Genomic DNA, 27,545 nt, shown 5'->3' with positions numbered 1-27,545 from the left:
TGCCTCTATCTGCGTTAGTAACGTAGAAAGCTCTTCATACGTTAGAGTAGTGTCACCTATAACTCTTTTGAGATGATACTTTGTAGAGCGAACACAAGCCTCCCAAAGCCCTCCAAAATTTGGTGCTTGAGGTGGTATATAGTGCCACGTAGTTCCTTCATTTGCTAGCAACGTTTTTATTTCCTTAGAAAAGTCAGAAACAGCCTTATTAAACATCTCTCTCAATTCTTTATCAGCACCTACAAAATTGGTACCATTATCGCTGTACAGATCCTTACAATAGCCCCTTCTGGACACGAATCTTCGAAAGGCTGCTATAAACCCTTCAGTAGACAGGTTGGAAACTGCTTCTAAGTGGACAGCGCGGGTAACCATACATATAAAAACACATATATAGCCCTTATAAGATTTTGAACCACGACCTGACGCGAATCTCAATTTTATGAAGCCAGTAAAATCTACTCCCGTAGACTTAAATGCTCTCTCAGGTTTCAGTCTCACTGATGGTAGTTGACCCATAAATGGATGAGATTTTTGTTGTGAATACCTGAGGCACGTAATACAATTTCTGTAACATTTTTTAATATTATCTCTTGCTCTTAATATCCAGAACTTTGACCTTAAATAATTCAGCATTGCCAGCGGTCCACCATGCAAGAGTTTTAAATGAGCATCTTGTATGATTAATTTTGTGAGGTGACTAGTACCAGGTAAAATAATAGAATGTTTCGTATCAAAACTTGCTTGAGAATGTTCAATGCGACCACCAACTCTTAAGACACCATTGACATCAAGAATAGGACAAAGGGTATGTAATTTGCTAGATTTTGATACATATCCATTATTCTTTAGCATATTAATATCATCCTTAAAATGAAAATTTTGGGTGTCTTTTATACAAATTTGTAAAACTATGTTCCTCTCTTCTGGTGTAATGTTTTCTGGTAGAAATCTTATCTTATTTGGTATTTTCCAAAGCAGAACTCTTCGACAATAAGATAACACTCGCAATAGTCTCTGTAAATTCGAAAATTTCGTCCACAGAAATTCCTCATCCTTTATTTGAACCACTGCGCTCATATTCTTAATGGATCTTTGTTCCTCGTTTGTTATAAAATCACTGGATTTATATGTTTCGTACTCATTTATCTCTTTGAGCCATGATGGGCCAAACCACCACAAATTGAGATCCTTCAAATTTTCGGCTTGAATACCTCTTGATGCACAGTCAGCAGGATTCTCCTTCGAATGGACATGATTCCATTGATCTCTATTCAGAATAGTCAATATTTCTGACACTCTATTACTGACGAACGTCGTCCAACGGCTTGGTTCACCGGTTATCCATGCTAATACTGTGGTAGAGTCAGACCAGGCTCGTAATCGTTCCTTTGGAATGTTTAGAACTTGCGACACTTCAAAAATTAATTGGGCTGCAAGAAGAGCTGCACATAGTTCAAGACGTGGGATGGATATTTCCTTCTCCACTGGAGCAACTCTAGTTTTTGCCGTGATTAGATGGACTCTAATATTCCCTTTTACATCCTTACTTTTCATGTAAACTGCAGCAGCATAGGCAGCTTGCGAAGCATCTGCAAATGCGTGAAGTTCTACGTAATAGCCACGTTTTACTTGCAACCATCTTGGAATAATTATGCTTTTTACGTTAACCAAATCACATCGAAACGCTAACCACTCTTTCAACAAGTCTGGTGTAAGATTATCATCCCAAGCTAAGCCAGACTTCCACAACTTCTGCATGTAAATCTTGGCTGTAATAATGACAGGCGCAATCCATCCCAATGGATCGTATAATCTTGCGATATCCGATAATACATTTCTTTTCGTTATGGGCATATCTGCTTCAGGTACATGATGCAAGTATTCAAAATTATCTGTATTCTTATTCCAACATATACCTAAAACTTTAATCATATTATTTTCTTTAAAAATTACAGCTTGATTTGATCTTATTTTATCTGCTTTGATGTGATTAAGTAAATTCTCGCTATTTGTGCACCACTTTTGTAGACAAAAGCCTCCAGCCTTCATCAATTTATTCATTTGATCGTAAATCTCAATAATCTCATTTTCGTCATCACCACCTGTTAGTAGGTCATCCATATAAAAATCTTGTAAAGTTATCTTGGCTGCTATTGGGTACTTGGACTTTTCATCTTTTGCTAGTTGTTGTAGACATTTTACAGCTAAATATGGGGCGCATGAGGTACCAAATGGGAGTCTTACATGTTTATAGGTTTCTATGGGCTTGTTCGGATCAAATCTCCACAAAATTCTCAGACAATCTGAATCATCACCATGTACACGAATCTGCCTGTACATTTGCACAATATCAGCCACAACACAGTATGGATGAAGTCTCCATCTCATTAAAATATGTCTAAGATCTTGTTGAAGCTTAGGTCCTATGATAAAGCAGCTATTCAATGAAACGTTGTTAGATCCTTTACAAGAAGCGTCAAAAACACATCGAACCTTGGTAGTTTCTTTATCTTCTCTTATCACAGCGTGATGTGGAAGATAAAATACTCTAGAGTTCATCTCTGAATCCGAAACCTTAATCATGTGATGTTGAATTATGTAGTCTTCTATCACCTTTTTATAGTCATCATATAAGTCTGGATTTTTAATTAGTTTTCTTTCGAGTAGTTTAAATCTTCTAAGAGCAATTTCTTTTGTTTCACCTTTAAAACACTGTGGATCTTCTTCATTAAATGGTAACCTTACTATGTACCGTCCTTCTTCATCTCTTTTTGTTGTTTTTTCAAAAAACTCTTCACAAATTTTCTCATCTCTTGTCATTTTCTTAACTACATTCTCTGGTCCTCTTTCTATCTCCCAAAATTTAGTTAAGAGCTGATCCTCTTCCAATTGTAGGTGGAAATTGATAATTCTATTTGATGTATTAGTCTTACCGATACGTCCTGATAAGATCCAACCTAATTGCGTGTTCTGTGCAATAAGGCCACACTTCGATGGATGTTTCTTAAGACCCTCTAAGATGATTTCGCTAAGGATGTCCACACCTAAAATAAGATCAACTCTGTTTGGCTCTCCAAATTGCGGATCTGCCAGTAATAAATTCTCCATTTCTGGCCAGTCCGTGATTAAAGTTCTATTATTTGGTAAGAACGAAGTCAATGTACTCAAGACGAACGCTTCAACTGGCATTGTAAACGAATGATATCTCGACTCTAATATAAATGAAACCGAACTCTTTGTATGTGTCTCCCCGTCTCCCACTCCTGTTATAAGGCCATTAACTGATTTCCGTTCTAGACCCAGAGCTTGAACAGTAGCTTCGTTGATAAATGATGCCTCAGAACCTTGATCTATAAGAGCACGTGCAAATTGACAATAGCCAGTTTTGGTTTTGATTTTGACCACTGCTGTGGCCAATATTACTTCTCTGCGTCTCTCCTGTGTAAAGTGAGTTGATATCTTAGTTTCCGTTTCAGTTTCAATGTTAAGCTCCTTCGACTCGTAAGGATTTAAGTCTTGTTTTCGTTCAATGTGCAACAAAAAGTGATGACGTTTTCCACAACGTCGACAACAGGTTGATTGGCGACAAAACTTAACTGTATGATTACGTCCCAAACAATTAAAACACAATCTCTTTTCTTGCACAAACTCAATTCTTTCTTCAGGAGATTTATTTGCAAATTGCTCGCAATGGTGTAGTATGTGTGATCCAGAACACATAGTGCAGGTATTTGTATGTGAAATATCTCCATTTCTCTCATAAGTAGAATGAAATGATTTCTGCTTGATTAGTTGTTTTGATGGATTTATCATCTCTAATGTTCTAAAGCGAGTTTCTAGAAATTTTGATAAATCTTTCCACATCGGTAAGGCGTCTGATTCAATTTGACTAACATGCACTTCCCATTGTTTGCGAGATTCTTGATCTAACTTGGACACAACTAAATAATTAATGAATAAGTCCCAATTCTCAATGTTTACACCTAAGTTGTTAAGCGATTTCAGGCACGCCGTAGTGGTATCCAAGAGTTGTTTCAAATTAACCGCCGAATCAGTGATAACATTTCTTTGATAAAACAGCTTCTTCATAATCTCATTAGTATTATATCTTAAATTGTTGTATCGCTTTATCAACATTTTCCATGCTTCACCATAATTAATTTCTGTAGTAGATAAATTTTTAAGAAGGTTTGCAGGTTCTCCCGAAAGACTGCTCTTTAGATAATGCAGCTTTTGCACTCCACTTAAATTTCCATTTTCATGGATGAGCGAAACGAAGAGATCATAGAAAGATTGCCATTCATCATAATCTCCTGAAAATGTTGGCAAATTGATCTGCGGCAATCGTACTTCATACAAATTCGTCGACTGATTTGAAGAATTTTTCCTTGACATCGATGATGTTATTTGCTCGAGATCTTCTTTTAACTTTACCTTAAATTCAAAATAAACTTCATCATATTTATCAAAGATTTCATTTCTAAAATAATTTAATTTAATTTTTTCGGCGACTGTCACTTTCGATATTATTTCCGCATGTTGATCAAAAAATATTGTATATAATTTTTCTATATGTTCAAGCTTCGTTTCTATGAACGCCCGTGTAATCCTTTCTTTTGGTGATTTTTTATAATTTCGAAAAGCTTTTTGTAAATTTTCTAGTTGATCTTCTTGTTTTAAAATCGTAGACTCCATTTTATAATTTGATTTTCTGAACTGTCAATATCAACTAATTTATATTTTGAAATCTTGAAAATACGTAATTCAGTCTTTATATTAATATCAATAACACATTTTTTAAAATCCGTAGTCTCAGATGAACACAATCTATTTTTCTAAGTCCCACAATTGCACAGATTCTTCTAGTCTTTTACCGCACTTTATTTTAACGTAGGATCCGTTTTTCACTGAATGCACGATGTTTTAAGTCCAATCTTCATCAAGTCTGAATTTCTTCCCGGGTTTCGGCACCATAATGTTCAACACTGCACTATTTTTCTGTTCATACTATGTGTATAAATTAAAGATTCCATGCTCTTTTTAAAAACTCGTTTTATTTACTGCATACAACATTCATAGGTGAATCAATTGTAGAAAAACAAAAATCAGCACGAAAATTCTAGTAATTCCATTTAAAATATAATTCAAAAGGGAAATTGACATATAACATAAACTTTTTTTATGACATAATAATAAAAACTATTTTTAAACATAACTATTTTAAACACACAATTATATATTTATGTAATATATCCTGCCTGGATGTCACAAGGATTTATTCTTTTTCTTTCAGCAAATAAAACATTTATTTTGATGCTGGGATTATTAATTTAGTGTTGTAATGATATTAATAGACAGTCAGTCACTAAGTAGACCTGAATAGGAACAATAATTTCTCGCTTATAGTCTGTATATTAATTGAAGCATGACAAGTAATGAACTTGGTTCGAAAGTATATTTTAACATAATTTTTTTATTTTTGGATTTTCAAATAATACTCTCCGAATAAAGTAAAGTAACAGCCTGTAAATTTCCCACTGCTGGCCTAAGGCCTCCTCTTCCCTGTGGCAGAATTTCGATGAAATTAGACACTTGCAGGTTTCCTCACAATGTTTTCCTTCACCGCCGAGCACGAGATGAATTATTAACTTATGCTTAATTATAATCACACACACACACACACACACATACACACACATATATATAACATAGATATATATATAATATATATAGTGATTCTTGCCTGGGTTTGAATCCGCAATCAAGTTAAGATGCACGCGTTTTACCTACTCAGCTCTCCGAATGGATGACCTTTTGTTATAGATTTAACTTATTTCTATAAGAATAGAAATCAAATACAAAATATACGTCATTCAAACAGACTCCTTAATAAAAAAACAAACGAACAAATCGCAAGTAATCACGTAATACAAATATTCTCTGATAAGTCGTAAAATTATACCAATTTATTAAAGATTTCGTATGAATTACACGAAGGAGTTTCTAATCTCGTAATTTATGAACCTAGATCCGGAATTCCTTTGCGGTTCCGGCGTGCTAGTTATGATACCGTCAGCTAACAAGAACCAATCCAAACTTGAATTACCGACCTATAATGACACTTAATGGACTGATAATACTTAATTTAAATTATATTTGTTATATAAAAATATTATTGAAGATTAATTTTTTTACGTGGAGCAATGTTGTACTTTTTTATAATTCGGTGATCATGCAAGGAAAACGTTGTTAGAAAACCTGTAAATATCAGTGCAATTCATATTTTAAAAGTGTGCCCATAAACCCAATTTGTAGCCGCATAGAATTAGCGCCAAAACTTCTCCTCAATGGGATGCGTTGGACTTGACAGTGGGTATTAAAAGGCCGTCACTGTTCTTTACTTCATTACTTTTACCTTTAGTATTTATTTAAAAGACAGGTATGTGTGTATTTGTTAAACACGTATTCTTGTAATATGTTAAACGGATATATTTATTAGAGGAAACGTCGTTATTTTAGCATATTCATGTCGCGCGTTGCATTGTCTAAGAAAATATGCAAATACAAATATTATTTTAGAAGCCCCATGTTTATTGTTACATTCAGGACGTTTCCGCATTCACAATTATGAATCATAACGATATGGTAACCATATTTCACGGTTACACAAGGTAGCAAAACATTAAGAGTTGTTATAATTATTGTTATGTTACGAATGCTTGCTTGTGAAGACAAGGAAAGGGATATGTGTGTCATATTTATATAGAAGGCGTTGTAGAAAGTTCGTTTTTGGAAGATTTTGGTTTCTTTCTTTAATCAGGTGTTGTGTTTTTATTATCACTACGTTTTTGTCACCTTGCGGATAACTTCGGAAGTCCGTGTCCGTATCAGTGACTATAGAGACATAAGAAAATCGTCATATCAGATCAAATCAAATCAAAATAAACTTTATTCAAGTAGGCTTTTACAAGAACTTTTGAAACGTCATTTTACAATTAAGTAAAGCTACCGCCGGTTTGGAAAGTAGATTCTACCGAGAAGAACCGGCAAGAACATTTAAAAAATACAAAGTCATGTTAGTTAAATACAATTATTTAAATTAATATATCCTCCTTGGAAGTCAACAGGTATTAACTCCAGGCTTTTTATCATCTATAAAATCTTGTATCGAATAATATGCTTTTTCTACTATGATGATGATCAAAATTAAACCTTATTTCTAGACATAGCTCTTCCTCAACTGGCCCAACTCTTACCAACTTTGGATCACGTATGACCATTACTTTTGTAAATTACATATTCGAACATTACATAATATTGTCATGGAATTTTTAGTGACTACTAACAAAATTTAAATTTATATTACAAGATTCATTTTACAATAATATATTAATGTAAAACAGTGTTGTTTATCACACAAAATAATTCATCGTTTCTATTAATTAACGTTGTGATTTGTGTTCAAAACCGAAGTTACCCGAAGATTTCCGATCCAACCATACACCCTTGTGATTTGCCGAGGTTATTTTATAAATAATTTAACTCGGACAGAAGCATACTTTATTGGAGTTTTGAATGATGTCCAGAACCACTTGAGACCAGCTCTACTAGGCTTCAGTGACAAGTCAAATGGAATAAGTTACCTTCTTGAAATACGAGATATTTTGTCCAAGAATATTTACCTTCTGTTATTTTACAAACTATCTTTACTTCATTTGCATGCAAATAAATCCGATTTTCAATATAAGGGATTACGAATATGTCAAGGTTTGGTTTTGGTTCCGAGACTCAGAAATATAAGGAAATATTTGACTTACGTTTTTTTTTCTTACAAAGGGCTCGCGAAATCAATTTATGCTTGATTTTGTCGCCTCGAGAAACCGGGGATTTGGAGGCAATTTCAACGAGAATATATTTCAAGGCTGAAGATGTTGTTTTGTTTATTCGAATAAATCGAAAGCATCATTTGAATGTCTTGGTTATTTTTAAGGGGAATCTGTTGAATTTATATACTTCATTATTATTCAGCGTTTTGATAAGGAACCTGGTTTTTAGAATGTTTTATTGAATAAACATGTATAGAACAATTTGACGCGATTTAGAGTGGATACGGTAAAAAAATTCTGCAGCCGTGTTGAGGGCCCTCATTGCAAAAGCTTTATTGGTCGAAAAACCAGAACTAGCTTTAGAAACTGTTCGACTATATTTTAAAAACTCCGCCAAAGTTCCACCAACACGCATTGGTTCCACCAACCCGCATTGGAATTCCACTAACCCGCGTTGGAACAGCGTGTTGGAATATGTTCCAAACCCTTAATGGAAGAGGAGGCCTTATCCCAGCAGTGGGAAATTTACAGGCTGTTACTTTACTTTTACCGCCAAAGTTTATTTTAAGCATACACACGCTTAACTCAAATAAATTGGATAGTAGATACTATCCTCTAATGACATAATATATCGCCGAGCAGTACTCATTGGTATTATTATATTCCGATTTGAAGGATGACTGAGTCATCGTAATTGCAAGTACAAGAGACATAACTTCTTAATTCTGAAGATCAATGACGCATTGGTGATGGAAGGAATGAGTAGAATTCTGAACATCTCTGGCTAATAAAGTAGTCATCAAGTATTTTAAGAGTTTCAAACAGAACTTAAAGACTGGAGAACAAGAACAAAAATCGACTGGAAACTCTGGCCAGCTCAATACTATGCATGTATTATATATGAACCTTTCTCTTGAATCCGTCTATTTATTTATGAAAATTACATGGAAATTGGTTGCGTAATTTTAAAGATCTAAGCATACAGACTTTTTTTATGAACTATGTAGATATTTGAAAGGATATTAGGCTATTTATAAGTTACTAGTTGTTACCCGCAGTTTCGGTCGCGTTTTAGGGGTTTGTTTTCATGCGTTAGTTTAAAACGTAGCCCATATCCATCCTTGGGCTTCAAATTTGTTTCATACCAAATTTCTTCAAAATCGGTTCAGCGGTTTGGTGAAAGAGCGACAGACAGACAGAGTTACTTTCACATTTATAAAATTAGTATTGATTAATAATTAAGGTAACACTTTCTAAATGGATATATCTTCACTAATTATGTACGATACGATACTAAATACTTTTTGTTTCATAGGTCTATATAGTGGGGCACGCAGCGCCCGGCTCCGATTCCAGATATAATGCATATTCCGTCGACGCCAACACTAAATACCTCCGGCTAGTACGGCGACACGCGCGGATCATAGCCGGACAGTTCTTTGGCCATCTACATGTTGACACGTTCAGAGTCATCTATGATAAAGGTAAATTAATTTATAAATAATATTTTTTATTCATAGTTTTAATCATAATCACAAATGTACATCAGTTATTTTACAGTCTATAAATGTCTTAATGCTGAGTTGAGACCTCTGAGTTTGTTCTAAAATGCTTAACGGATTAGTTACACGTACTAATAAAAAACTCATGAATATTACAAACTTTTTTTTTATTTTTTTTTTCTGATGGTAAGTGGTCACCATCAACCATAGACATTGACGCTGTATGAAATATTAACTATCGTCAATGTGCCACCAACTTTGGGAACTAAGATGTCATGTCCCTTGTGCCTGTAGTTACACTGACTAGCTCACCCTTCAAACCGGAATACAACAATACTGAGTACTGTTATTTGGCGGTAGAATAACTGTTGAGTGGATGGTACCTACCCAGGTAGGCTTTCACAAAGCCCTACCAGTAAGTATAACTAAGATTATGCGAGTGAAAATTCAATCGCTGTCGGCTTAAACCTAAACAATTTCAAATGACTAGACCCAAGATGGGATGATACGTGCGTATAAAATATTCTTAGAAACCAGATCAGAAGGGATTTTTTTTAAAAAACAAAATTACAGAAAACTAGATAATAAATTTAATCAATTTTACAAAATCACAAACTATTTGACAATTTTTACTAATGATTTTATGTAACAACAATTCTCCTAATTTAATTCTAAACTAACCCTAGCAACAAGACACTAAGAAACTTAATCGCAATGGATTACAAAAAATAACACACTATGACACCAATCGATCGAACACACGATAATAGAAAGAGAGCTGTCTACCGTCCACCCTCCTTTAAATACACTTCCTCCCACTACTACCCTCCCATATTCCTACACGGCCTTTCCTGACAGAAGACCGTCCCCGGGCTTCTTTATTTTCAACTGTCATGATCCGTTTCCACGATTGGGACGGAGAGCAGGGGATTTTCTTCGTTCACAGTGGAGGCAGCTAGTTCTGAGAATCTCTGTATTCCTGAGGGTCCTTGTTGCGGCTCGGTCGCTTCCACAGGCTGTACAGCATCGGGACATAGGTCGACACCGGCAGTTAATTCCTCTTCTTCAGTATCTGCGTCTGTAACATGAAAATAAAACCACAGATTTTTCTGCATATTGCAAATCAACAATGTTGTCGATGCTGATAGCCATCATAAGCTAAGCTCTCTATTTACAGGAAACCTGCTCCAAGACAACTGACCCACAAAGTCAAGTTGTCGAATACACAAGGATAGCATGTCTGATGCTCTCTAAGATATATTCAAAACTAAGCAACTCAATTACCTAGGATAATGAATCCGATGCACTCCAAGATATCAATTATCCCAGGCCAAAGTCACTCCTGTGATAACGCGTCCGATGCACTCCAAGACAACAGTTATCACAGGCCCACAATTATCCGCGGGATAACCAAAGTCCGATGCACTCCAAGACAATTGGTTATCCCCGCCCAGCCTCCCGAGGATAACCACAGTCCGATGCACTCCAAGACAAATGGTTATCCCCAGGTCAGGGATCCTACAGTAGCGTGTCCGATACACTCCAAGACAATCGCTCACCGTGTCAACTTGTTAAATTTGCCTTACTTTAGCCCTGAGACCATAGGATAGTATTCCAATCATAACAAATAAACAAAACATATTGGCTCATAAAGATTTTTAAATCATCAGTGAATTCTCAAAGCTGATCTTAAATTGCAAGCAAAAATAGAGCAGACACTCACCATCAAAGAAAGCAGCACAAACATCAGGAGTCCATTCTCCACGCCACGGAACAATATATTCCGCAGCCGCTTGAGTCGACTTGCCATACGAGCCAGCCAGTAACTGCAGCTCATAGCGACCGTGCGGAAGTATCTTCACCACCCGGTAAGGTCCTCGCATACACGAGTCTAACTTCCCGGTTGACTGCGCCTGCTTACGAACAAATACTAAGGAGTGTAGTTCAAAGGCTTGAGTTGGCTTACGTCTCCTGTTAACGTAGGCGTCCTGACGGGCTTGATTGTCACATATATGTTCAAACGCTCTCTGACGTCTCATCTCACGAAGGGCTACCCGATTACCACTGGAGCCTTCAAGAGCTACGTCCCGTATCAAGCTGCGTATAAGAGGTGTAGCCGCTTCGACTCCTATGAGCAAGTTCAAGGCAGAGTATCGCGTCGTCTTGTGTTTTGTTATGTTGAGAGTCAGTTGTAACTTCCACATAACCGCTGGCCACTCCTGCTGTCGATGGTTGCACTCAATACGGACCATATTGAGTACTGTACGGCAATATCGTTCAACCTGTCCATTAGATTGGTGCATTTCGGGTGTTATAAAATGAGTATCACAACCCATATCCTTGACCCAATTAAGAAAATCGACACTTTGGAACATGCGGCCCCTGTCAGCGACAATCAGTTTTGGCGTTCCAAAGATTGAAATCATGTTCGTAAAGTGTCGCTTCAATTCATCAGTGTCTTGTCGGTACATGGGGTATAGCAAACAAAATTTAGAAAACGCATCTACCATAATGAGTACGTGACGATACCCGTCACTTTCTGGCAGGGGGCCTAAAGTGTCTATATGCACTGTCTCAAAAGGTAAATCTGGTTTTTCCCAAGAATGAATTGGCTGAAAAGGAGCACGGGCTACTTTCTTGTGAGCAAGACAAATTATACAATGGGAAATGTACTTTTGTGCAAATTTTTTCAACCCTGGGAACCAAAAATGTTTTGTAATTAAGTCTACTGTTTTATCTACCCCGAGATGATCGTGTTCGTCATGAAAAATGCGCATAAGGCTAAGCCTATGTCCTTTGGGAATAAAACAGCAAAGTTTAGAACTTTCACCAGTAGGTGTAACCTTAACATAAAGGATATCGTTTTTAACTATATAACGACTAGGGTCTAACTGTCCATCCGATAGCCTTTGCTTTAAAGACTGCGTCTCCTCGTCAGCTGCCTGAGCAACTTGGGCCCAGTTCAAAGGTTTTTGAATCGTACATATGTTAACAGGATTCCGGCTAAAGTAGTCCGCATGAGACAGCAGACAACCTTTTCTGTACTCAAGGCTAAAATCAAAGTCTTGGAGGTATACCCACCACCGGGCCACCCTGGGCAACAGGTCTTTCTTACGCTGTGTTAGTTTTAAAGCGTTGCAGTCAGTGACCACGGTGAAGTGTACACCCACAAGATAGTGTCTGAAATACTCAAGAGCCTTCACTACTGCCAAGGTCTCAAGCTCGTACGAGTGGTACCTACTCTCAGCCCCCCGGGTGAGTCTGCTAAAGTAAGATACCACTCGCTTACGATTTCCCTCATGTACCTGCATTAACACCGCTCCGTAACCAATAGAACTTGCATCAGTATGAATTTCTATTGGCAGCGAAGGGTCGTAGATGGCAAGTACTGGCTCACTTGTAAGGCAATCTATGAAATATTGACGCGCGGCTTGTTGGTCGGTACCCCAGTGAAAGTTGACTCCCTTTCTGGTAAGAGCTGCGATACAGGAAGCCTTTTGTGCAAAACCCAATATCGATGTACTGCCTAAAATAACTAGCTAACCCCAGAAATTGCCTTACTTGCTTTACATTTTTCGGTGCGGCTGAGTCAATCAAAGCTCGCACCTTCTCATGACTCGGCCTAACCTGACCTTCACTAATCGTGCGACCCAAGTAATCTATACTAGTAGCTAAAAACGAACATTTCTTTAAGTTAATGGAAAAGCCAGCTCTTGTCAACGTATGAAGTACCCTACTAAGCAAAGTCAAGCCCTGATCGATGGTTTTACTCATAATTAAAATATCGTCGATGTATACGAGAATGTTCCCTGAATTAATGAGCTCGCGAAGAGTCTTAGAGATGATACGCTGATAAACGACTGGTGCATTCGCCAAACCGTAAGGCATTTTCCGATATTGATAATGTCCTTCCGGTGTGACGAATGCCGTAAGCGGAATAGATTGAGGATCTAGGGGAATCTGGTGAAAGCCGGTTGCCATGTCCAAAGATGTGAAATATTTATTATTACCCAAACGGTCTAAACAATCATCTATACGAGGCAAAGGAAATCTGTCTTTGATAGTAATTTCGTTGAGTTTCCGATAATCGACGCACATCCTATCCGACCCATCTTTTTTTTTTAACGAGCAGGATTGGACTTGCGTAGTCAGACTCAGACTCCTCTATTATCTGTTTGTCAAGTAAGTCTTTTATTATATCACGCACGCGAAGAGTTTCTGAATGTGACAGTTGATACGGTCGATAATACACAGGGCTACTCGTTTTAACTTTAATCGACATGTACCCTGTATTTACAGTTGATGTTGCAGTCCCGGTAATGAAATACTGAGAGAATTTACCGATAATTCCCAGTAATTTGTCCAAATCATTACCTACCAACGGTGTATTAATTGGTGTTGAAGGCTCAGAGCAAACATTCATTACCGTTTTCAAATTATCCCTTGTTCTTGTCAGTAACTGAAAATTTTTTGTGCGAACGTATCTAACACCTTCCCTGTTTAAAATATCTGTCCCAATGATTATCGGTACGTTCATAAACTCAGAGGACACCACAAAGAGATCTACTTCAAGGGTTAAAGTGTCGAATTTGATTGGTAAGGTAACGTAAAAAGTACTCTCAATTTCTTGACTACCCAAGCCTTTTAAAACCCGAAATGTTGGTGTGTAGGAACATTTGAAATACTTTAGCAACGATGATGAGACTAATGACACAGAAGAACCGCTATCAATGAGAACATCAACCGACTGGTTCTGTATAGTAGCCGCTATGACATCTCTGGCTGGACAGATTCGCTGCAAAAATTTATTCGCTCTTTGTTCGAAGCTTCTGCACGCTGCTTAGCAAAACAAGTTTCAGCGCTGTGTCCTGGTCTCCTACAATACGTACATGGCTCAGGTTTAGACGGCACAAATGTGGAAGTTGACTGCTTAACCCTTTCACTATTTGACAAACTATTCGACGATTGCTCTAGCCTGACTCTCTTACTGCATGAAGCCTGTCTATGCCCTAACAGACCGCAGGAGTAGCACCTAACGTCACTGAGGTTTCGTTTACGTGAATATTCCATAGAGCGTTTACCTATCGTACTGTTTTGTAAATCGGGACGCGAGGACGATTGTTTAGAAGCATTGCCTGTAGTAGGTTTAACGTAAATCGAAAAGAACTCAACTAAATTATTAGGTGAAAGTTTAGCGTTCGTTGCTGAGGCTCTAATATTCGGATCATACAGATACAGATTATACCGCGAATTATTATAGCTGATACAAGCTCATCACTAAGCCCTTGTACTATACGCAAACGAAGCAACGATCGCCGTACATATTCCGCATATGTCGGGTAGTCATCAGAGCTTTTCGTCATTACTTCGAACAATATGCACGCGAAGTCTGGTACTTTAGGACACAGAGATACAAACTCTTTCTTGAAATTCGTCCAACTACGATCGCTGGAGACCCATTCATTGAGCCATGATTTCGCGTCCCCTAGTAGACAATTCCCTATTCGTGAAAGGCATTCATAATCGGTCCAATTATTTAAAACTTTTGCACGATCTACCTCTAGACACCAATCATCAAAGTTATGTATGTTTGGATCAAAGCTTGATATGTAATAATGCTGAGAAGATTTGCCCGCCGCGCTAATCGAACGCATGGTATTAATAATGTAGTCGTTAACACTAGCCTGTATCGAGTTCGACGGTATACCCTCGTCCCTTATTCCTAAGCCTGCGGATCGCAACGGCGGTATAATCGAACGCTGTCGCGAATTGTGGCAAGGCTCCCGGTCACGGCTTGTTGCATTGCGTTGTGGCGAAGGCGAACGTGAAGCTGAACGGCGACCTAACGGAGACAACTGTCGCATCCTATTGGGTACACGGGACCTACCACCCTCATGCGATGGCGTACGTAATTGCCGTGAAGATTGCCTACCATGAGCACTAGTGATTATCACATTTTCCTTCTCGCGGTCGTGAGTATACGCTAATGTACGACCAGACGATGGACCCGGCAAGGGTGAAGCCCTTGTTTTCCCTTCTAACGCCTTAAGTCGAGACATCATTGCCTTAATTTCAAGTCTTAACATATCAGTCTCGTTAAGAGATTTTTCGCGGGACCTATTACCCTGACTATCGCAACGATCACGACGAGGATCACTATCACTGCGACGACGATTAAGCACACGTTCAGACATTTTCAAGAAAAAGAAAAATATCAATAATGATCAAAAAGACTCACCTCGAAATCACTCGATCTCAGCACACACTATTCCTAATCTTAACTATTTTCTCTAACAAATATATTTAACATCAATACGACATGATATTTAAAGTAATCCAGCGAAACAACTAATAAAGAAAATTATAAAAAAAAGAAGAAAGAAAAAAAATATTACTTCACATGAGGGTAATTCAAAAATAAATAATAAAAGCAAAAAGGAAAAAAAAAAAAAGATTATGAGCTAGGCCAAGCCGTAGTGGGCTGAATAAGTTAGTATCCCACTTCTGATCTTAGAAACCAGATCAGAAGGGATTTTTTTTAAAAAACAAAATTACAGAAAACTAGATAATAAATTTAATCAATTTTACAAAATCACAAACTATTTGACAATTTTTACTAATGATTTTATGTAACAACAATTCTCCTAATTTAATTCTAAACTAACCCTAGCAACAAGACACTAAGAAACTTAATCGCAATGGATTACAAAAAATAACACACTATGACACCAATCGATCGAACACACGATAATAGAAAGAGAGCTGTCTACCGTCCACCCTCCTTTAAATACACTTCCTCCCACTACTACCCTCCCATATTCCTACAATATATAAACGATATATTTAGGTCAATATTGTTTTTCATTTAGATCTACTCAAATATGATTGCGTGCAATTCCACCTAAAATTATTCTTGTTTAAATGAAATAAATATTTTTTTTATTCATTGGTTTTTCTTGCTATCGGCACTCGTAGTTGACTCACGCACACTAGCAAATTTTGCAACACGAGCACTCACTCACACTAATGCACACTGATAATATAACCTTAAGGGTGTGGTTTCGTAAGTGAATAGATTTATAATGTTGACTTTTCTATGTTTCATTACATTGGTATTATTAACTAAAGTACGTTTTAAACGAACACCTTTGCCTTCTTTAATGAAACAGATGTAAAATCTGCGAAATATTTACGTTAATAAATATTATATTATTCAATCTTCGATTTTAATCATGAATTTTAATGCTGATTACGTATTAAATATTTTGGATTAAAACTGAATAATACAACTCTGAAAATCTCTTATAAATTTTATTATTTAAATAATTCTTGGAAGTAAGTAAATTTACAATCTATCTATTCTACTGTTAATTAGCAAGGAATGGATCTTGCTTATTCCAAATGATGCTGCACCATAAGGGCAGATGTCAGATCAGTATGTTATTGTTATATTATAGAAATCATTGATCAAATTAGTAGAAGTTGCTCATACCCCTTCAACTGCTAGAAAAGAGTTGATTATTTTCAAACAGCTGATTTTTTTAAAATAAAACATAACACAGACACATTCACGTTACACCTATTACATCGCTATTTTTCTTCAGGCTGCTAAAATATATGTACCTTTTCCAGGTTCATTGTATAATTAATAATCAAATGTTATGACTTACGAGATGCTTCTAGGTATTTGATTAAATGAGCCGAGTAAATGGATTCGACTTATCCCCGCTACATGAATGCATAATAATTATATTTGACTTCAATACAATTAGGAAATTCCACAGTGATTTATGGAATTGTATTTATGTATATGCAAATCCTATAATTAATATAAATGTGATTTGTATGACATTTTGATTAGAGCCAGCTAACATATTATAAGCGGGCAAAGCCAAGCTGCGAGCTAGTATGACGAGCAGAGTTAGGAACTTAGTATATGGCGATACTAATAATCTATTATATTATTATAAATGTGAAAGTAAATCTGTTTGTCTGTTTGTCGCTCTTTAACGACAAAACCAATGAACCGAATTTGACGAAATTTGGTGTGAAGCAAACATAAACTCTAAGGAAGGACATAGGCTATTGTTTACCGGACAAGTAACAATAAACCTCCTAAAATGCGAACGAAGCTATGGGCGTCAACTAGCACTATATATATGTTATTTTCTATTATAGCTTGCAAAAATATATTTATTTTGCCAAAATTGTCAAATAAAATTTTTATGTTGACAGTACACCCATTGTCAATAGTCAACCTATTTATGTCATGCTATGACGAGTCATTTTTATCTGTCAAAAAAATTAAACTGCTCATTGTGCTAACTTATATCACTGTTTGTGATATAGGCACGCGGATAATAGACCAGGAGGTATTGCACAAGTATATGCACAAATACAGATGCATTCATTCCCTTACTTTCATAGTACGTTGAACCCATCTGATAGAACAGAGAAATATCAAGCGCTAGGCAGCTTTATGTACTGGCACGGGAATAATAACACTGTATTATAGAAAATCATAAAAATTAACCGTAAAAAATTGACACCTATGGGGAAAATGTACAGAACCGTTTCTGACATCGCCTATTAAAATTTTATAATATACAGATTATTAATAAGTCGCGGCTTCACAAGGTTCTAATTTACATTTTATGTAATCAAATCAATTTTATTCAAGTAATTTCACAATGAAGCGTTTTTGGATCGCCTATAATTACATACTACCACCGTTTTGAAAGCAGTCAATAGCAAGAAGAAACGGCAAGAAACTCGTATAGTTGTTCTTTTCGAATTAACAGATTTACAATGCTGTTCTTTATAATATTTAGTGTCCTGTGATGGAACCTGAGCCTAAATCCAGGCCTTTTTTTTTTCTTAATTTGGTGTAAACTTTTTAAATTTTGTGTTGGTAATGGTAAATTTATTTTATTTCCCGGTATCCTATTATACAGTGAAACTTGGTTAAGTGGGACCTGGGTAACTGGGATACCTCCATAACTGGGTCTCATGCTGCGGTCCCATCACTTTGACGTTGAATTATCTCTGTTAGTGGGACGAAGCAAACCTCTGTAACTGGAATTAGTTATTTTGTTTTATCATCACAGCGTATATGCGTATACCATTGCCCAAAAAACGTTCTCTGTATCTTATACAAACGGAAAGTAAGGGTTACGAGTTTATTCTTTAATATGTAGTTATATTGATTTTATTTTATAACGTATCAATTTAAATATCAAACGGGCTTACACAAAGCCCTAACACCAAAATTTAATTCATATCGTATTCCAAAATCAAAAATATCTTCGATGTAAGCTACCAACCATATAGAATTTAGGTGGAGCTAAATATTCGAAATGTTGGCAGTATTTAGTCTTTGTTAGGCCAAGCTTAGACCTTGGTCGGGTAGCTCACAGGGGACAGTGCTTAGGTGCCCTGTTGACTCGATAAGCCGTTTTGAAATATATTTGAATAAAGACCAGGATTTAAACGTCTAACTGTTACTTGAGTGTTTTCTATCTTTATAAGAAAATACGAATACTGGTGTGAAAGACGTTGAGGTTTTATTTAAATATAGAATTAAGAATTAAAATAAGTTTAATGAATGCCTACACATAATAATCGTGTAGTGTTGCCAGTACTAAAAATATAAATATCGATTTATTGGAATGTTAAATCGAGTAGCATAAGTCTCATCGATATTATTTATATGAATTTTAATGAACCTTTAATTAATGATTTAATTATATTCATTAAGAATTAAGTTGTAATTGATACTCTTTTTAACCGATGCCAAACAAGGAGGAAATTCTCAAATCGACTATTTTTTTTAACTTACGAATGGGTAAACCGATTTTTATGATCTTTCTCTCCAAAAATCGATTCCAAAAAAACAATAATTGTAACTAAATCATATTAATTTGGTTTGAAATTGTGTATTGTCTGAAGTTAGTTTTTTTTCAATTATTATTATTAATAATACACGTGAATTACTATAAAATAAATTTTTATTTTGCTTACGATTTGTATAGTGAATCTATTTAATAATCTTATATTTAAACAATAACCGGCAATCCACAATCTGAAACATCTCGTACTATTATGGACTCGGAATACACAAACAGCTATCGACACTAATCCGGCCGTGCCTTCGCAGCCTCCTCTGGTATTTGAGCGATCCTACTTACTACATAATATCATATATCTTGAATTTTGAAGAGTCAATTAATTCTAAATGTATTTACTAAAGTACATAGACTATAATATTCGATTACATATTTTGATATGTACCAATTTCTATTACATAACTTAAAAATTAAAATGTAAGAAATATGTTAATTTATTTTCAGCGTGAATTAAGATGAGTGAGTAACACCACGTGTTCAATGTGTGTTAGTGTGCGTGCTATTAAGAGTAGAGACAACAAAAAATATAAAATATTTTTTTATATATATATATATTTTTAGGTACACGGTATTTTAATAACGATTTTATTTATTGCCATTTTATTACTCTGAAACTTTTTTAATTTAATATAAAATATATATCGACAGCAATTTTGTTCCAACCGGTTCGCCCACGACAAATCTTTATTTTTTGTTAATAAATAAAAATTGATAGGGGCGTGCTTTTGTGAGTGCAATCAAAAACAAATATAATAATATATATTATTTTACATTTAGTAGACATAAAATTAGCAATAACAAATAAAGCTAATTTTCACAACGATTCCCAATATTAAACAACACAATTCAACTCTTCACGCTAGTTCGAGACCATAAAATGTTTAAACATAGTTAATAATTGCGTGTGTATTTAAAACACGAACTAACTTTTTCGAAACCGCTTTAATGATGCCGTGAAGCAAAGCCTTGCATGTTGAACACAGCCTACAATTTACGGGAACGTTTTGAATCGATATCGTTTGATGATAAGTGCTGGATAAAAAAATATTTTTTAAGGTATTAATTTTATTTCACGCTTCTGTTATTTATTGTTTAGAGGATTCAGATTCATTTGTTTTATATTTATTGTTAAATTATTTATTTTTTTGTATATAACTGGCTTCGTGATTGAAAGGATTAACAGATTTATATATATATACGAATTACTATAATTATTAATAATAACACAATAAAACAAATTTTATTGCATTTAAATTCGATATGATAAATAATAAATAAATATGAGACAACATCACATTCATTACTTTGATACCAGTTAGGAGTTAAAGCACTCGTGTTATACAAAATTGTTTCAATTAAATCACTTGATAGATCGTTAAAAAAAATCTTAATTATCTTTACGTCGACCTCCGCGGTGGAGTCACGGGTTTTCATGGGCACGCCACTCCGAGGTCCCGGGTTCGATTCCCGGCCGAGTCTATTTTATAATTTGTCTTGGGTCTTAGTGTTTCTGGTACCGCCGTTACTTCTGATTTTCCATAACACAAGTGCTTTAGCTACTTACTATGGGATCAGAGTAATGTATGTGATGTTTTCCAATATTTATATACTTTTATATTTATATAATATCAAAATAAAATACAGAATCAAATTAATAATTATTCTCTAATCGTTTTTATATTTATTTATTTATAATTTTGCTTCCAATAATACGCAGACATACATAGAGGCTTTCATGAATAGCTACGATTTTTTCATGCAAAGCTCAGACTTTTCCAATACACCGACTTTTGACTTCGCTGTTATGTTGCACAGACAAATTGCCATAGAGATCTGTGCCAAGTCTGTGTCGTGTGGACATAGCATTAGATTTCGACATACTTACTCACTTAATTTATCAGAGGGACCCGATTACTCTTTGAAATGTAATTTTATTTATCATAATATTTTTTTAACAGAAATATTATGTCAGTGTTTTTTTCAATGTGTGTATGTCTACATTGCGAGATATAGATGTTGAGGACAGACAGACAAACACGTCAAACTTACAACACCCCGTCGCTTTTCAATTTCTGTTTATATATTATTGTTTTATTATAATGTTATACACATAAATTCAATGAAAATATTTTCATGATTGTAACTGCATACTAAAATTGTACGTTGGTACTAAATATATTTATAGAGAATATACATAGTTTGACTCTTGGTAATAAAAGTTTATTCATGCACATATACCTCATATGAAATGCCAAAGTTATAGTAATTGTTTTATTAAGTTGTGTTTTATTATCGTTTTGTTTTAAAAGGGAGAAATTTATGTACATTGTACATTCGGGGTAAGAAAAGGTTTGTCACCTTAAGATCTATTTTCGTGTGCTCCGTATGAGCGATAATCTGCTTTACTAATCGAGGATGGCATATTTCGTCGCAATGATTCATTGTTTGGATTCAAAACGTACTAAGAGTTTGAGACTTGATAAAGAAATGGTTTTGAAAACTGACAAAGGTTTTCTTACTCTGACTGTACATTGTAAGTTTCAGTGATATTTTTTTAACTTAGACTAAAATTAATAATATATATAACGAGAAGTAAGGTTAGTTTGGTATATGTAAGGTTAGTTTGGTATATACTCGTTATCAGATATGATGATATCCAAAATATAAGGTTTACGTTCGTAATAATATTTCTTTTCGATATTCCTGAAAAATCTCTTTTTTGGCCGTCATGTGTTCTACGTCATACTGACGTCACCAGCTAATACGATAAAAAAAATCCTAAATAAACTTTTTGATGCTTCGACATATGCTCAGGCACCTAATTATATTAGGTGCTTGAGCATTATTTTTTAAATGTGCGCGATTAAGCACAACAACCTACACAACATTTAGATTATTATACGGCATATTGTTATAATTATGGTCGACAACAAATCGTGATTACCTTGAGGCACGTGAAAAAGAAAATTATATTGAATAAAATTTAGGTTAAAGTATTTACTTTAACAAAATGCCATGAATATTTACTTTTGTTTTAGAACAACCCGTTTCATGGGCTTTTCTCGCGCCCTCTGTGAGCCCTCATCACGACCCAGCGGGATCGTCCAACCCAGGTCTTAGACTTTACAAATTCGACTCCGACAATGGTAAGGTAAGTAACTGAAAACAACAACAATAGCCTGTAAATTTCCCTCTTCTGGGCTAAAGCCTTCTCTCCGAGGAGAAAGTTTTGGAACATATTCCACCACGTTTTTCAATGCGGGTTAGTTGAATACACATGTGACATGCAAGTTTTCTCATAATGTTTTCCTTCATGACCTAACAACGTGATGAATTTATAAACACAAATTAAGCATATGAATTCAGTGGTGCTTGCCTGGGTTTGAACCCGAAATCATCGGTTAAGATGCACGCGTTCGAACAACTACGCCATCTCGGCTCAGTAACCTATAATTATAAGGTAATTTACAGACCTACTACCGTACTAGAATATGTAAAGGTAAAATAAAAAAGATGTCTAGTTTTTAAGTGGTATTTAATGGTTACAATTATGAGTCGTTTTCGAATCAAATCGTGCTTAAATTTGGCTTTTTATACATTAATGCTTTTTGAACGCTGGTTTGAATGAATACGGCATCTGAAAATCTAGAACAGTTTAATTAAAGCAAAACAAAATATTGTATCATTTCACAATTTTTTCAATTCTTTACTAAGCAACAAAATATGTTGGGTACCTTACCAAGTACTATAATGTAAAATTTAGTGGATTAAAAAATGTTCCTTGAAATATTATTGTAAATATGACAGTTATGCTAGACTTTAAGGCTTACAGTTCAGCTAGCTTCCAGTTATATTTTTTTTATTTTTTCCCAACTTTCTAGTTTTCTTTGTTTTATAATTAAGAAAAAGAAATATTAAAGAAACAAATTGAATAATATAGAATTCTATGTTTTAAAATCTAATTTACGAAATATTAAAAAAACGTATATCAAAAACTGCAATATATTCATTAATATTTTTTGTTATTGACTGTTATTGACAAAAAGCGTTACGTTTTACGAGACTAAGTAATGTCAATAATTGATCACCTGACCTCAAATGTTTGATATACACTCACGTTTGAACAGCCTATAAAGCAATATCAAGTTATTAAGAATACCTTCAATTAACAATGAACTACTAACCGTACTGAACGTACATGAATGGAAACGTCCTTTGTTCCTATAATTACACCAGCTCACCCAGCAATTACACCGGGACACAGGAAAGCATTGTTATTTGACAGTAGAACCTCAAGTGACATTTGTGTTTACATTGTTTTTTATAGGTCTTTGTTTATATCAAACATAATAAATAAACAATAAGGTATTGCCATATGACATATAGTATATGGAATTCGTTTGAATGATATAGTACTTTGATAATTATAGAAATTAGAAAGTATATAAGTCAAATAAAGGAAAGAAAAGATAAAACAAACAACGACGATATTGAATTTGATAATTTAAAATAAACAGTTGAGGAAAATATTTATTTTTATCTTATCTATATTTTTCTTTATTCGCTTGTCCTTTTGATACAAAGATATCAATGTAAATTTTTATCGTCCCATTAAGATGAATTCTAAATCAATTAATTGAATTTATATATTTAGGTATGTACCTAAACATGTTTTAAATTGCTTGTAATTTTGTAATGGATAATTATCATCGCATGAATAATAATAAGTTTAAGAAGTATTTTAAATAATAAATGTGATTGAACAGGTATTAGATTACACGCAGTTTTATTTGGATTTGGCCGTTGCTAACCGGGCGGGAGCGGGAGCGGTAGCGGGCGCTGAATGGGTCGCGGAATACAATCTGACACAATACTACGTGCTGAGGGACGTGTCTGCGGAATCGTTGCACCATCTAGCTGACAAGCTGAGGATAGGCACGACTCAAGAAATGACCATGTTTTACAAGTAAGTCATATCTACGAATTGATGTAAATAGAACATTTTGGTTTTGATTTCAATTAACGTTGGATATGTTAAATCAAACAGAAATTCAAATTCCTCTGTTCAATATAGCATTACACTTACTTATTGATGGTCAAATTAAAGCCATCGATTCGGAAAAATAAACAGTCTGATTTGAGAAGAACCGGTGAAAGAAACTCAGCAGGTCTTTTTTTGTCAATGTAACTTAATAAATATATTGAATATGAATATAAGTAGAATAGACATAGCATTATATCGGGGGTTGTAATGCAATGTTATTATATTTTTTGTTTTCTCTAGATATTTACGCGCATACAATGTCAGGCATGAAAGTGCTGACAACTGCGACGGCGCATGCGCACATCAACACTTTTGCGCCATCACGTGCTTAGAACATATCGCGTACCGTCAGTGCGTCGAAGCGGCAGCCAGCGCTCTTGCCGCATCTGGCCGTTCCGCTTCGCTCACCGCTCCGCTTGTGAACATGATATTAACCCTAATAATAAGTATCGTTGTGCTTTAATTATTTTATCGTTTGAATAAGGGAATGAAGAAATAACAGTGCTTTAATGAAGGAGTTATGTGGTGATAAAACTATAATGTGTGTAATTAAACATACACTGCTAGTTATGCTCAGGATCTTTGTGATAACACGTGACTTTACCTTTTAATACGAGTTAGTGTATTTTAATTAATCGCTGGTGAAATAATAACGTACGATTGTTATGTTAATTTTATAATTTTTAAGGTTTTTAAAATTGCGTAGTTTAAAATGTGTCAAACTTTGATTCGTTTCGTTTTGATTGTTAGATTATAGCTCAATTATATGTTCATTAATGCTGTAATAAGTAGCGAAATTATACTCATAGATTATAGGTGATTAAATTTTTTATACGGCAGTATTCGGCGTAAACGTCATTCAGTAATAATAAGTATCAATAAATATAAGTATACTTTTGTGAATATTTGCAGAAATTTATTCGAGAACTCCGTTTTTTTTTTTAAATAATAATTATTAATTTACATTATCAATTAATTATTTAAAACGAAATTATGATAAAATAAATTAAAAATAAATAAATTCATAGTTGCCTTAAATTCGTATTTGTAAATGCAAAGGCAAAAAGCCGTAAGTCGTTATTTGTTTTTCAATGAAAAGAAAACTGTAAATATATGTAATTTAGATCTCAATTTATAATGGAGGAGCAACTAGAAAATAAGATTTACCTTAAGACTAGCTACGTTGTTTTGATTGCAGTGACCAATATTTTGTGTAGAAATTAATTGTATTGAAGTCATGAATCTGATAGAAAAGTACCTTCAAGGGGTAATATAATAAAGATACTCAAGGTTACTTTGGAAACCGAATATGACTGAGGGTGTACTTTACATAACTTTTAGAACGGAGCGAAGTCATTGCGATATCATAATCGTGTCTAAGATAATTCTAAATCAATTATCAAAACGAATTTAATTTAATTTACGAGTATTCAATAAAACAATTTGTCCAAGCGAAAGATTTTTATTCTGTATGTTTTGAGCAAATGGGAAACCTGATGTGAAGTGGTCATTACATGGTACATTGGGACCGAGATACATTAAATACTCCTTATGCAACCAACCTTGGAAATTGGAAATGTTATATTTCTTGTACGCATAGTTTTTACTTTCACGTAAAGATTGCAACAAAAGATAGCTTGTTCCGGATCATTTAATGGAAACATCAACTGGCGCGTTTTGGGGGTAAAACTGACTTACTAGTGACACAGCGTGGCGGCCAATACTCCCTGGCCTAATGTAAACCTCATATATAACTTATATTATCCCAATCTCGTACGTCATATTGTCTTCTATCTAAATTTAGGGAACAAAAACTTTCTAACGATGTATTCTCCCATGGTATACGTAGCTGAAGATGGCTTAAAAGATTCCCAACTTTGGGATGATACTACGATTTTCTTGACAGAAATAGTCAATGATTACTTTTATGCGACCCAGAGTTTGAACCCAAGAGCTCAAGCCCCCATCCTTATAAGTTATTTCTATGATATTTAAGATTCGAAATTAATTAAACTGTCTGCACTTTCATTCGCTCTGTTCTAAAGTTAAATTCGCCATAAGTCATTTTCAAATTTTAATCTGTGGTCACACAACGCTCCGCGATTTTTAATGCTTGCAACGATGACTTTTTTTTTAAGAAACAGTAAATAGATTAAAAAAATATATTTTCTAAGTCTATTTAGATTATATTTTAATTCGAAAATTTAAATTAATTTTTAAAATGTTAGTAGAGTCAGCGATGATTTTATTAAGTATTTGTGATATTAAATTTGTTTTAAAGTCTAACTTTCCGATAGTGTGCAACCAATACAATAGTATAGTGTATTACTTTGCAAATCTTTCGATTGTAAATATTTTAAACACAGCTTTATATAACGAACGTGTTGATTATGTATTACGATAAATGTAACTGTATATTATAAATGAATGTTTTGAATTAATTTTAATAAAGAATCGAAATAAAATTTGAAGTTTTATTTTTATAAAATAAGAAGTTTTGTGGGCCACTAGTTGGAACGAAGTTGCTTTCGCTATTTTGTTTTATATAACAAAATAAATTTAAATAATGTCATATAAAACCACATATAATAAAAAGAGACAGACAAAGAAGAAGAGGAAAGGGAGAGAGAGAGAGCGAGGAGGGGCATAAGGCTTTCCTTAGTTGACCGTATCTCCCAGTGCTCTTTACTGTAAACCATGTAAAAATAACTTCATTCGAAAAACTAGTGATATGAAATTGCATATGTAACATATACCTACTTAAGGCTAGGTTTGAAAATTGCTTAAATATATATATTAAATTAACATCAATAATCATTACATAGAGATATAAATTTTATCTATCAAAATCGAGTAGGCGCTTACAAGTATAATTGAATATTAATTTTAAAAGAACACATTCTATTAATGCTCAAGATAGGTCCAGTTATTCCAGAGATTATCTGACACACGAATAGACAGCCAAAGATTGTAAAAAAAAATATTTTGGTATATGTACCACGTATGTATTTTGTATAAATTATAACACACAAATTTCATTACATGTGTATAAAATGTGCAATCGTATTAAATTTCGAATACCTATTCTAAAATTATTATATCACCTATTTCACGGTTGGTTGTGCTTTGGTTTAGTCATTGGGCCTGTTACACGCATTAGCTATTCCTAACATTATCAATGTTCTACCAACCATGGGATCTAAATTGCTACGTCCTTTGTCCCTCTATTAGCACGGACTGACACAACTTAATGCACTGTTGCAGT

At 34.6% G+C, this 27,545-nt stretch overlaps 1 protein-coding gene across 2 annotated transcripts in view; it reads left to right on the top strand.

The window, feature by feature from the left end:
* The window catches only part of LOC124532271 (acid sphingomyelinase-like phosphodiesterase 3a), a 129,549-nt gene extending 102,861 nt beyond the window's left edge, over positions 1–26,688 (top strand). For both annotated transcript variants that reach the window (XM_047107081.1, XM_047107082.1), the window contains 4 exons: positions 9,145–9,313; positions 22,275–22,387; positions 24,003–24,202; positions 24,521–26,688. In XM_047107081.1, the coding sequence (XP_046963037.1) occupies positions 9,145–9,313; positions 22,275–22,387; positions 24,003–24,202; positions 24,521–24,743 (705 nt within the window). In that variant the 3' untranslated portion in view covers positions 24,744–26,688. The remainder of the gene's footprint in view (positions 1–9,144; positions 9,314–22,274; positions 22,388–24,002; positions 24,203–24,520) is intronic.
* The last annotated feature ends 857 nt before the right edge of the window (positions 26,689–27,545 follow it).

The sequence above is a fragment of the Vanessa cardui genome, chromosome 9 (assembly GCF_905220365.1).
Source record: "Vanessa cardui chromosome 9, ilVanCard2.1, whole genome shotgun sequence".
Classification (NCBI taxonomy): domain Eukaryota; kingdom Metazoa; phylum Arthropoda; class Insecta; order Lepidoptera; family Nymphalidae; genus Vanessa; species Vanessa cardui.
The sequence above is the reverse complement of the archived record's forward strand: the minus strand, read 5'-3'. Positions and strand labels throughout refer to the sequence as shown.